We start from the raw sequence: 13,990 nt of genomic DNA, 5'->3' as shown, positions 1-13,990 counted from the left end.
CACTGCATCAGTATAGTTGATCTTGCGTGACGCATCCGGATGAAGTTTTGAATATTATTATTCTTTTAAATTGTGATATGCTTTGGCAATGTCAATGTTTGTTTTGGGGGTTTCATTTCACCTACTTTAGACCTGTGGTTCCCAAGCAGGGATCTGGGATACAGGGGTATAGGGGAAAAACACAACGTTTGGTAAGTGTGGAAATAAACCAACAATTAGCATTAGAATATAGCTGTTATAGGCTGATCGTTTGCAAATGCTTTGCCACAGCTACAAAATCCCAGCGGCACAGGACGTGGTTTCCCATCCCTCGTTGTGAGAGTTTGAAATAGATCACAGGAAGTGAAGGACAGGTCGTTGAATGCAATCCTCCACCAAGCCTAAACTGCAACTGTTCAAGGATCACACTATGTCATTTGAAAATAATACTATACCAATTATAAATAACAAATGGTGTTGAATAGCGTAGTTTGAAAGAACAAATTTAAGAAATGACGGGTGGAGTCGTTAATGTTAAACAGTACTTGACTTTACCTGAAAAAGCTGCAGTGCTCAATAAACATTTGAGGCAATTTGTGGAACTGAAACATTAAATATTTGATTTGTAACCACTAGTTAATCTTTCCAAATGTCCAACTGGAGTAGATGGAACATTTCACGTGAAGCCCATTGAGCCGTCTACATAGGCCTCGAGGAAAGGTGGTCGATGGTCGCACACTCGTACGTCAAAGGACAACAAGCAGCCTGTGGAAAATGAACCTGGCACAGAAGAAACTAAGTACACACCTGTAGGGACCCAATGCCAGTTGAAGTTCAGAGATCAAGCTGAACGTCATGTGGAGAAGACAAGAGAGGGAGGAGCCAGTCTGGGGAGGGGTGCGGTCAATCGAGCAATGACAGGTACAGGAAGAATCGCTTTGGCCATCCAGGCAGAAGAAGCCACTATTGATCCTCCACACAAAGCCGTGGGCCTCGGTGAAGGGGTCTGCTAATCCACAGGTCAGTGCTGCAGGGGTCTCAGGTTGTCTCATTTGAGATTAAGCTCAGGGAGCTTTTGGAGCAAACAACCTGCTTTTCAGTGTGTGACCAGGACGACCGAAGACCAGCCGCACCATGAGGGCTGCCCCCTGCTCGCCGCTGCTCCTGATCTCTTTGTTCCTGCTAGCGAACAACAGTAAGGACTTATTGTTTTCTATCTTCACCCCACCCCTGTCCCCTATACCTTCCATCCACCATTCATTGCTTGAGGTCTATCTTAAGGTTCTCATATCAAGAGGGTGCTGTTGTTGTTCTGATAGGCAGGGACCTGTTGAGTGAATACATGTCCAGTAGCTTTAATCTCAGACATCAGGACAGGTGAATCCAGTTCATAAAACATAGAGAAAAAATTATCTTTACTTTTCAGAAATAAAATTGAAATGGAATTAGTTGTTACACCTTGCGTTCATACTTTACATCGTGTCAGCTTTGCTTCGCTTTGCTGTTTTTCTTATAGTTTTCTTGAGTTTTGCCTTCGATGTGTCATCCTTTGCTGTGACTCGCATGCAAGCCCCACAACTAATCTCTTAATAGGCCTGCAGGCTAATACTCATGGCATGTGTGTGGAGCGGCTGTGCTGTGGGGATAGATTGGGGTCAAGTGCGAACAGCAAGGGGGCCTTTCTACGTCATGTCAACGTACGGACACAGGAAGCAGAGGAAAGACACCAACTGCTCAGATTCTTATGGGACCATTTGGTTTGATTTTGTTTCTGTTCTTTTATCATTACGCAAATACTTATCTAATTTATTACTTATTGCTGTTTCTGATTAAGTTGATTTTGCTGTTGGCGTTGATCATTTCCCCTCACTGGTCTTCACCCGACTTCCAGGGTCTGGTCAACTTCTCTGTCCTCGGGCACAAAATGGCCCGGATAACAAAAGACAAGTCAGGTGTGGAGGGAGGTCTTTAGATTTCCAATGCAAGAGATGTGCTGCTACAGAGAATGTTTGAAGTCCCGATGATTCCTATAAGCCCCGCTTGGTTTGATCCTCTTAGGAAGCAGCATTACTGGCTTTATATTTCAGAGTATAACAGAGGGATGTGGGTTTTCAAAACTAAGTGTTCAGCTGCTTATGAAAGGTCAGATAGTTAAGCGATGCCTCCTCTGGAGAGATCTAGAAAGACATTTGTGGGTTTTATGTGCTAAAGAGGGCCTCTCAAGCCTTAGCTGAAGTTTAAAAAGATGTGTTTTTAAATCTGAGAGCACTTGTTCATTTCTTTGCTAGATTTCACTTGTTTGAAGGAAGTGAATAATAAGAGCTTTCTTTTCACTTAACTCTCACTGTGCCTGTGGGACTTCAATGGATCACAAGCGTTTAACATCCCTGGGTGTACTTGCTCATTATACCCATAGATGCTGTAGTGATGAAGAGTAAAAATATCCTGAGTTGAGGCCCTTGTTGACGCTGCGTTATCTTAACGAACAATGGACTGGAATCTATGACCCACGTGAACGAGTTACCTGAGTGTGCCGCAGTGCAGATCCTTCTTTAAAGGTGCCAGAGTGGCTGCAGTCACGAGAAACCTGTACTTAGGTCTAAAAAAGTTTTTTTTTTAAATGACACAAATAACAGCAGCTACATTAGCCGACTCTTTTTGCAGTAAAAAAACATTTAACATAGGGCTTTAAAAAATATATATATATTTGATGGAAAATCCTATGTTAGCATCATAAACAGTTAAACTGTGGCAACACACCAGGTCAGTCTGAAAGTAAAATGTGCTTTTTAGGAAATGGGGCCATCTTTGATATCCGAGCACACCGGGATGAAACTATGCATTAGAGATCAGGAAACGAGTTTTCCTCAACGTGCCATGATTTTACAAAACATGCACTTTGGCTTCATCTGCTTTGTGTGTCCTGCAGGTGAGGCTCTGCGGTGTTATACCTGTATGGGCTCCAATAACGACAACTGCAACCGGCAGGGCTCCAAATCTTGTCCCAGCTACTCTGATGCCTGCGCTGTGGTGGTGGGCCATGACAGTAAGTCCAACAGTGTAGCAGCAGTCCTTGTACCGGTTTTCTTTCTGCCAACAACAAAGATACACACAGCGTTATTTGTACCTGTGTGTGAGGATATGTGCCTTTTGGGTTTGATGGAGAACAGGCTGCTGGTCTGGAGACACATCCCAGCCAGCAGGGGGTCCAAGGCTTTTAAGGAAATGAAAAGCTTTGTTGCCACTAGTAGATCATTATCCTTAATTAGGGCACCATGTGTTCACAAGAACTGAAACAATTCCTTTTCACAAAGATAACTGAACTCTGAGTCGTCTTTATTTTAATAACCAAAATAAAAAAATGACACGTTGTAAATGTTAGTTTTCCCAGATTATATCCTGGTGTCAGGCTTGCTAGTGGTGTGTACTTAATGCCGAAATATCCATGGAAAATCAGCAGCAAGTTTCATCAAATGTATATTGGTGGGTCAGTATAAGGCAGCTGCTACACCAGCGGCTCCCGTTTCTGTGGTTTTTTTGTCAGGTGGAGTCATGAAGTCGTGCTCCTACAAGTCTTTCTGCAGTCAGGCCAGCAGCCAAGGCTACAGAGCCCCGGGGGTCAGAGTTCACTGCTGCTACGGAGATGACTGCAATGTGAACAGCGTTGCCTCCCGGCTGCCAAGACTCAACTACCTGCTGCTGTTTCTGCCTCCGTTGTTCCATTGTTTTTTCAAGTAGAGCTCAAATGCAGATGCCAACATCCACTTGCAACACAAATGACAACTAGGGTTGCCCTCATTTACTCCAAAGATGCCAAATAACCCTGCTGGTGAGGAGCTGTGCTACGATTCCACTTTGTTTTAACAAGCCTTTACATCAAGGTTACTGCACATGGCGGAGCTTGAGCTATTTGGTGTGAGTGTGTGGGTTATACACACGTTGTTGGATTCACTAAGCAGTACTCATCTTCTAATGGGTTTCACTTAGCTAATAACCTGAGGAGGAGAAGTGCAATGCAGTGATAATTCATGTTTTGCCTCCCATATTTAGAGAGTAAGAGACGCTGTTCATCAGTTTCCCCACTCTGCTACGACACTCAGGACACAATGTGTGAAATCAAGTTACGCTTCACCACATCAGTCTTATTTTTCACCTTAACAAGTATGTCAGCACGGTTCTCGTTGCAGCATAAGTTCCTGTTGCTAAATACAGCACCGGGAGTTCAATCTGATGCACGTCGTTACATCATTAGCCTTCTGTCATATCTGACAAGCTGTGAGGGGTATTTTGAAAGGAAGTGAGAAAACACTTCTCACAATCGGGCAAATCCACATAAGCCTTTAACATGCAGGAGGCGGGCTGATCACACACAGGAGGTCAACCCACTGCGGCTGAAGTCACTTAATGAGTTACTTTATGAACATTTAGTTCATATGAGTCCAAGATGCTACTGTATATATTGTATAGAACATGTAATAAAAAAATACTAATATCTATTGGTGACATATTCTGTTGTGTCATTTTCTTGGAACATGTATCCTGGATCATTCAAATCCAAAACATCATAATGTATTAAAATAGTGATAAAGTAAGAATAAACAGTGAAATAAGTTCTAGAAATCTGCTCTCAAAATAGGGAGGGGGGGGGGGGGGCAGGAGACATTGATACCGCGATGACGAGTGTGAACCAACCACCAGCGAAGTGAATCCAGACAGGTGAGTGAAGCAGTGTTGTGAAGTCTCAGGTGTGTGTTGCCTTAGTGTTTATTTATTCCTGCTTTTTATTTAGATAGGTGGTAGTTTATTTAATATGTTGCTTAATTCTTGGTGTACCTTTTATTAATTTATTGTTGGTCTATTTTGTTTTGTTGTCTGTGTTGAGCTGATTAATTCTAATAGTTCTAGGCCCTTCACTAATTGATAATTAGAAGGGTGAACGCCTTTAACGGGGCATCTTGGAACATAATGGCTCCATGGTGTGATGTCAATAAAGCTTATATGTTAAAATGATAATACACCCTTACTTTGTAGCCTACGTTTCCTCTTTAATTTAGTAGGTGTGTGATGTATTGGCCCTCCTGTACTCTTTGAAAACGTAACGTATCTTACTCCTATTGCCCTATAATTTAACCCCCCACAAAAAAAACCTATTGGATGGATTGCGATAGAAACTGTCCTGCACATGACTATTCTTTCTTACTTGCAGTTCTTACAGCAGCTGTCCTTACAAAGTAAACACTGTTGCATGTAGTATGCGTTTAATTGCCCGCTAAGCACAGGCACGATGCAGCCAAAAAACATCCATCCATTTAAAAGATATAAAAAGATAAAGCAAGCTTTGCTAAACTCTCAGTGTAAAACTGAACCACTCCATCGCAAGAAAAATAAGGAAAAACAGTTCATGCTTGTCTTTTTTCACTTTTACACTCGTTAGTCATTGTACAGAAGTGGTTACGTCCCCTCTGCCCACACCCACAGTGGCACATTTCAATGTGAGAACACATATCCAACAGCTGGGAAACAACAGCTGCTCTCAGGTTGAACCAAGTTAACATATTACTGATGATGATCACTGCTTACAGAGAAGCTAGTGAACCGGGTATGAAGATGAGTAAACTGCCCACACCTGGATAGATTAAAGTCTTGACATCACATTGGCAGTTTATGCATCTCTAATATAAAATAACACGTGGAATAATATGCGTACATAAAGCTAAACGGCATTAGCAGGGATTTTAACACAGTGGGTTATTGGCAACATGAGAGCCTATAAGTATCTATACTTAGATAATGGATAGAAATTCATCATTTTATGCATTACTTCACACTCTCTTTGTGCGAGTGCGTCCTTTTGCCGGGCGGCCGTTGTAGTTCACACAGCCGCCACCGCGGGGCAGTCTAGCCACACTTTTTAATCTAGAAGACTGTTGCGATTCATACTGACCAACCGCGCCTCAAGGGCACCGCTCAGATCGGCCAAAGTCAATAATGGTAATATTTGCACTGTTTTATTGCTGTCTGCTGGGATTTGTACTTTATTTAAAAATGCTAACTCTGCTGCTGCTTCTTGCTTTGACTAACTCTCTCTTTAAGATGAGCCTCTCCTCCTCCTTTGAAAAGCAGGTGTGAGGGTGTGAACGGACCAGCCTTCGGGGGGACAGGCACTGACCCCAAACCGGGTGTCTCCTGGACCGGTCAGCCGACACGCCTGTTGCATGTGCTCACGTCCCCCAGACAGCAGAGAGAATGGTCTCACGTCGCCCCCCCCCCCCCCCCCCCCCCCATCCACCCGCCCACCACCCCTTTTACATCAATTAGCAAGGTGAAGGTTTTCATAAAACTGAAGGGCCGGCGGAGTCTGGACAGGTCAAGGTGCTGTTGAGGAGTAGGGCGGGCGTCTGGAGTTTGTCTTTAGGGGCTCATAGCTCAGGTAAGACTATTGTTACCGTCATGACTAATGTAAATGGGACTGTTGTGCGCTACCTTCCCTGCTGCTGTTTGACATGCCAGAACACCAGTACGCGGTTTATAGTTCGATTGAGGTTTTCAAAATTGGAAACTACAGTCGCTGTATTACCCCCCCCTCCCCTCTTTCCCCCTCTGTACGTCATCTCGGCCAAAACTGAAGGTCATCGCCATGGCAACTTTGCTGTTAAAATTGGAGTATGTTTAATCCCAATCCTCTGGCTCCTGAAGACATTATCACCGCAAATCCCACCGTCAGCCATCAAAGGTATGAGCTGGCTGCCCTTTTAGGGATTTAAGTAAACCAGACAGGTTTCACTCCTTGTGAATGCCACCGAATGTTCCACACACGGTCATATTTGTGATTTATTTTTGTGTGACACGAGGTACCCGAATTAATTTTCACTCAAGGGACAGAGACATCTTTACCGTACAAAACAATTTATTAAGACAATACTATAATTATGTACAATGGATATTTATAAAAGCTTGCTACCAGAAAATCTATATACTCGCCCGGTTCCCTAGCCACAGCGAGGGTAGGGCGGCCGTCTGTGTGGGGACAGCGAATCTCCCCGTACAGTAAAACACCCAGTGCCACCTGTAAACATGCAACAAACACACACACAAACACGGCACACTCACTACAAACCCACTCGCACAATGACAACAAGAAAAATTAGAAATAGTTCATGCAAAGTCAACCCGAATGTGCCCGCGCCACTCCTCCACACAGCGAGCACCCCCCGCTCGAAATCAATAAAATAAAATAAGGCGAGTACACAAAAAAACGGAGATCAACAGGAACAAGGAAACGCACAATATAGCAATACAATCACGGTTAACAACACTCAGTCGTTATTGTGCAACCGTGAAAGAAAACCTGGGGCAAAACAGCAGCTGTGCGCCACCTGGAAAGGCTAAGGCGTCAGACCCTCCCCGACGAAGTTTAACGGGACTCCACTCCGCCGGCCAAACCGATCTCCCTTTCGCTCACGGTAAGGAACCGGGGGACAGCTGGGACAAAGTGGGTGTCGCCTGCTAGTTAAATAAGACGCTCCCTGATGACGTCAGTCTATCCCGCAGTGCTACCTGTCACAATCTACCCCCACCACTTTTATCCTCGTCCCGAGGGTAAAACTCACCTCCCTGGCCTAAGGGTACCTATTTTATGGCACACCCCGCCCACTCACGGTTGTCTCTGGCAAGCGATGGAGATTAGAATGTTTGCCCGCTGTTACTCGGGTTGTCCGTCGACACACTGGTTCTGGAGGGAGGTTTGGCTGGCCTGTCCCTTCCACTGCAAGGTGGCCTGGTGATCGCACTTGTGGGTTGGGAGTCACTCCAAACTGCACTTCCTCCGTTCTAGCAATGCTGCAAGGATGTTCCACTCCCGCTGGGTTGGCACCGTCTGGGGCAAGTGGCCTCTCCCTCAAAATCCAAACCTCTTCAGGTTCTTCCTCTTCCTCGGTATTTTCTACCGTGCTTTGCTCATCCCGGGGAGTTGGAACATGAAAAGCATTTCGGGGAACCAATCTAATCATTGTTCGATGCACCTGCTTAGTTTGGTCGGGTTTGTCGACGGGGGCCACAGTATATACCGACCCACCATTTGTGGGCGCCTTCAAAATTCTGTAGGGTCGTGGGTTCCAGTGATCCTGAATCTTGTTTCTTCCCCTCGCACTGTGGTCCCTCAGATACACCAACTGATCGACGGCCAGCCCCTCATCAACATTTCGGTCATGTCTCTCCTCTCTCCGTTGTGCAGCCCCCTGCATCCGATGTCTTGCCCCGTCGTAAGCTGTTCGCAGTCGCCTTTGATGTTCGCCAAGCCAGCCGTCCACCGTACCAGCAGCGGGCTCTTTAACTCTCCCTAACAAGAAGTCCACCGGCAACTGTGGATCTTGACCAAACATCAGCAGATACGGTGACTCACCAGTTGATTGGTGTGTGGTGGTGTTGTAGGCGAATGTAAGTTGTGGGAGGTACAACGTCCAGTCCCTCTTCTTCTCCACTGGCAACGTACGCAGCAGATTATGCAACGTGCGGTTGAACCGTTCACACTGCCCATTTCCTTGTGGCCTGTAAGGCGTGGTCCTGCTTTTCTGGACCCCGTACAACTCACATAGTTGCTGGATGAGTACCGCTTCAAAACTTCTCCCTTGGTCGGAATGGATCCTAGATGGAACCCCAAACCTGTAGAACCACTCATGTACTAGCAGTCGGGCCACCGTAGGTGCTCGTTGGTCTCTGGTGGGGATGGCCTGCGTATACTTAGAAAACACATCAGTCATAATCAGAACATGTTCTCTACCATCTCTAGAAGGTTCAAGCAGGGTGAAGTCAATGGCCAATATCTGATTCGGCCGGGAGGCCAATAAATGGCCCATGGAGGCACGAACTTTTGGTTGGACCGCTTTTGCCAATGTACATCGTTCACAGTTCTGGCAATACTCTTTAATCTCATTAATCATACCGGGCCAGTAGCATCTTTGTCTCACCAGGTCAGTTGTTCTTTCCACACCTTGGTGTCCTTGGCCCTGATGTAACTGATGCAATACTTCCTCTTTTAGTTTAGCAGGTAATACTAGCTGTTGTCCTTCTTCCCCGCCATCGGATCTAGATACACAGCGATACAAAACTCCCTCCTCCTTGGTCATCCTCTCCCATTGGCGAAGCATTTCCAAAACCGGTTTGGGGAGGGTCTGCCTCTCCTGCTGATCCGGGCCCCGTTTCCGATCCCAAAAAGCCAGGAAGCAACTGATGATTGGATCGGCTTCCTGTAACGCAGCCAGATCTGCAACAGAGTGGGTAGGGAACGCTGACACGGTTGATTGAGTTACCTCCATGTTTGGTTGTGTACTGAGTTGTGCTATCATCTGGGGGATGGCACTGCCCGGCATCAAGGCACCACATCCTTCGGCAGACGTATCCGTTTGATACTGCCGGGATAATCCGTCTGCGTTACCATTGACTCGGCCGGGTCTGTACTTAATGGTGAAATCAAAGTCAGATAGTTGAGCCGCCCACCGCTGCTCGAGGGCACCCAACTTAGCCGTGGATAGGTAGCTTAAAGGGTTATTATCTGTAAACACCACACACTTCTGACCCAGGAGATACTCCCTGAATTTCTCGGTCATGGCCCACTTGAGCGCCAGGAACTCCAATTTCATGGAACTGTAATTTGTCATGTTTCGTTCCGTTGGCTTCAATCCTCTGCTAGCGTAGGCCACTGGTCTCACCTTACCACCCTGTTCTTGCGAGAGCACTGCTCCGAGACCACTGTAGCTGGCATCGACCTCCAGGATAAAGGGCAGGGAGAAGTCAGCATAATTTAGTACTGGCGCAGATACCAACCTTGCCCTCAGATCGTGGAAGCTTTTTGCGCATTCGTCTGTCCAAACCTCATTGAATGGGCGGCTGGATGGTTTTTTCCTTTTGGATCCCGTCATTTCAGCTACTAGACGGTGCAGAGGGGCGGCAAGAGTAGCAAAGCCATTGACAAACCTTCGATAATAACTAGCGAAACCCAAAAAGGAACGTAATTCTGATGTGCGTTTGGGTGGGGCCCAATTAGCCACTGCGCTGATTTTCTCTGGGTCTGTGGACACTCCATCCTTTGAAATAACGTGGCCCAGATACTTCACTTCGGGCTGAAAGAAGTTGCATTTCTCCAATTTGACTTTCAGGCCTTCTTGGCGAAGCCGACGCAGTACTGCCTCCAGGCGTTTCACATGCTCCTCTATGGTAGAGGAAAACACCACCACATCGTCCAAATACAAAAGTAATGACTCAAAATGTTGGGCCCCAAACATTCGTTCCATCAAGCGTTGGAAAGTGCCTGGTGCATTACACAAACCGAAGGGCATACGGTTAAATTCAAACAACCCAAAGGGCGTACAAAAAGCTGTCTTGTTCTTGTCGGCCTCTGCCACGGCAACTTGATTGTACCCACTGGCCAGATCCATGGTACTGAACCAGCGGGCACCCGACAAGGCATCCAGCGACTCTTCGATGCGGGGCAAAGGGAAAGCATCTTTCCTTGTTTTGCCGTTAAGTTGGCGATAATCCACACAAAGACGTATGCTGCCATCTTTCTTTTTCACCAGGACAACCGGAGAGGCGTAGGGGCTGCTACTTTCCCTAATAACCTGGTTTTCCAGCAACTGGTGGATATGAGCTTTGACTGCCTCATAGTCCGACGGCGGGATACGTCGATAACGCTGCCTTACGGGCGTGTTATCCAGTAAAGGTATGTCATGAACAATGAGGTTTGTACAGCCTATGTCACCCTCACATGCGGAGAACACTGACTCATATTTATGCAAAAGGGACCTCACCTTGCCTTGTTCATGGGCGGGTAGACTGGACAAGTCGATGTCCCCGATGGCATTCTGTACTGATCTCCCCCCAGCAGCTTGGACCGAGGACGTTGCCACAACTCCTTGGTCCGACATCCCCTCAATTTCGGTAACACCTGCAGGTAGGCTCACAATCTCTACCTGGCACACTTCTCCCACCCTAATGCGGGGGGGAAGAAATATATCAACAGTGCTTACATTGACGAATGGCAGGTACACAGTACTTTGTGTGACCTTTACGATAGCTGGTGCCAGCAATAAGCCACCGGGGAGGTTGCTATTCTCCGGGGGTTGGAATAGTACCGAGCAGCGAGAATTAAAGGCTCCTTGGGAGCAAGTGGTTGCCACTAGCTTCATGGTGCCAGCCGGGACACATACTCTGGTCTTACCCCTAACTCTGACTGTCCCTACTTTCTCAGCCTGTGGTGTGAGGTGCACTTGATGACAGTACTGCAAGGCCTGGTGCCAGGTGCTATTCGCACCCTTAATAGCGGGAAGGTCGAACATACCCAGTCCGTGCTGACCAAACAGTTCTTCAAAACACTGACCAATAATGTTCATTCCCAAGACCCCTGGGTGATCTGGTTTGGGTAAGGATTGCGGGGGGTCTTTAACAATGAGAATGCCACGTTTTGGAATCACTTTGCCCAGCACAGTGACGTCTAGCTCTAAATAGCCAACATAGGGGATGTCTAGATGGTTAGCCGCTCTGAGCTGCAACCATCTGCATGACTGCAGCCTCTCCTGACCCCACGACTGGAAATGCTGAATAAAGAAGCTTTCAGTTATAGTGGACACCATTGATCCAGTGTCCAACAGACAGGGGACCCCCACCCCCGCTATATGGACAACAACGTGGGGGCATGGATGTACCAACTTAGAGATTGATTCAGGGTCGACCGGAACTATGCTATTCGAGCCTAGCATGACCCCATCTGATTGGCGGCTCTGCCCGTCAGAGGGTGTCAGTTTTCCGACGGTGGCTGCGTGAACCTTGACCCATCCTGTCCAGATCGATGGAAATGTCCAGGTTGGGGAGCTGCCCGTTCATTCTCACAGTCCCTAGCGAAATGACCTGGCAGTTGACACCGCCTACAGATGACTGCACCCCTAGATTGAAACTGAGGGCGCTTAGGGGCGCTTAAGGCCAACAATGTTTTGGAAAACTGCATAAACTGCTCCTGCTGACTTTTTAGCATTTCCCGCAGCTCAGCTACCTCAGACTTCAAAGTAGCATGGGGAACCATGCACTCTGGTCTACCTGAAGCACCCTGATGAATGCTATAAACAGACGGGACGGAATAGCTTCTCGGCCTCCCTTCCCACGGTCTACCTTCTCGCTCCCATCGGATGGCTGCATCACGGATGTCATGGAGATCATAGGCGGGGTTAGTGCGAACAAGTTCTTTTAGCGCACGGCTAAGGTTGCCATCTGACACAAACTCCACATATTGATCACGTAAGAGGCTAGCCGCCTGTGCAACCCCATCAGGAGATTGTTGTATAACAATATCCATTAGCGAGAATAGCGCATTTGCATACTCACGCAATGTCTCCCCTTCTTGCTGTTTCCTAGAGTGGAAATTCTGCAATAAAGCAATAGGTGAGTCTGCACAGCCATACTGAGTCTGAAGGATGGAAAAAATTAGTTTGGGATCTTCCCGAACCTGTCTAGGACGATACTTAATCTCATCTCTTGCTACTCCTCCTAAATGGTCATAAATGAAATGAGCCTGTTCTATCGTAGACATCCTACGTGTGCGTAATTTCGACTGCACCTCATCCACCCATTCCCTCACTGATACCTCCCCTTCCCCCGTAAATGTGGAACACTTATCTTTAGGGATGTAAACCACACGTTCAACTACTGGCATCGACCTAGTAGAGGTTTCCACACCAAGAGTTGGTGCATGGTCAGTATTACCACTGCTGGCAGAGGGAGGTGTGGTCGAGGGCCCCGGGACCGGGTTCAGGGCCTGTCTTTCTTGTGACAGCCGCTCATTATCTGCCTTTAACCGCTGCACCATTTCCCGAAGTTCTTGCATCTCCTCTTCCATGTTAACACCGTATCGTCTCCAAAAGCTGCTGGGAGCGCTGTTTCAGGGGCCCTCTGGCAGACAGACTGCTGTTTTGCTCCAAAATACACAAAAAAACAACAAAAAAAACACCATACAAAAAACAAGCTTATCGTCAAATGTATGATTCCTTTAGGGAACCAGCTTCACGGTATATACAAACATACAATAAAAAAAAATGACTGGCAATGACTGTCTCTGTCCTTGATCCTGCCAGCAACGCCAAATGTGACACGAGGTACCCGAATTAATTTTCACTCAAGGGACAGAGACATCTTTACCGTACAAAACAATTTATTAAGACAATACTATAATTATGTACAATGGATATTTATAAAAGCTTGCTACCAGAAAATCTATATACTCGCCCGGTTCCCTAGCCACAGCGAGGGTAGGGCGGCCGTCTGTGTGGGGACAGCGAATCTCCCCGTACAGTAAAACACCCAGTGCCACCTGTAAACATGCAACAAACACACACACAAACACGGCACACTCACTACAAACCCACTCGCACAATGACAACAAGAAAAATTAGAAATAGTTCATGCAAAGTCAACCCGAATGTGCCCGCGCCACTCCTCCACACAGCGAGCACCCCCCGCTCGAAATCAATAAAATAAAATAAGGCGAGTACACAAAAAAACGGAGATCAACAGGAACAAGGAAACGCACAATATAGCAATACAATCACGGTTAACAACACTCAGTCGTTATTGTGCAACCGTGAAAGAAAACCTGGGGCAAAACAGCAGCTGTGCGCCACCTGGAAAGGCTAAGGCGTCAGACCCTCCCCGACGAAGTTTAACGGGACTCCACTCCGCCGGCCAAACCGATCTCCCTTTCGCTCACGGTAAGGAACCGGGGGACAGCTGGGACAAAGTGGGTGTCGCCTGCTAGTTAAATAAGACGCTCCCTGATGACGTCAGTCTATCCCGCAGTGCTACCTGTCACAATCGGTTTGTTTGTGTGTTGCTTTTTATCAGAGAGCATTTATCAATTGCTGACTGTGTGCCCCTGAGAGATTGACATTTTCCTGAGAAACTCGCCTTCTGTCACAAACCGTGACGCTGGCATCCTCCCGCTGTGAGATGGTCTCTTGAGGCCTTCGTT

At 46.9% G+C, this 13,990-nt stretch overlaps 1 protein-coding gene across 1 annotated transcript; it reads left to right on the top strand.

Annotated features, from left to right (window-relative positions):
- Positions 1 to 2,871: 2,871 nt before the first annotated feature.
- ly6pge (lymphocyte antigen 6 family member pge) lies at positions 2,872 to 3,893 on the top strand. The gene is made up of 2 exons (XM_037466335.2): positions 2,872 to 3,025; positions 3,524 to 3,893. Exons 1-2 carry the CDS (start codon positions 2,872 to 2,874, stop codon positions 3,715 to 3,717), a joined length of 348 nt encoding a protein of 115 aa, XP_037322232.2. The 3' UTR covers positions 3,718 to 3,893.
- The last annotated feature ends 10,097 nt before the right edge of the window (positions 3,894 to 13,990 follow it).

Source organism: Pungitius pungitius, chromosome 13 (genome assembly GCF_949316345.1).
Source record: "Pungitius pungitius chromosome 13, fPunPun2.1, whole genome shotgun sequence".
Classification (NCBI taxonomy): Eukaryota; Metazoa; Chordata; class Actinopteri; order Perciformes; family Gasterosteidae; genus Pungitius; species Pungitius pungitius.
Note: the sequence above shows the minus strand (reverse complement) of the source record. Positions and strands in the feature narration are given on the sequence as shown.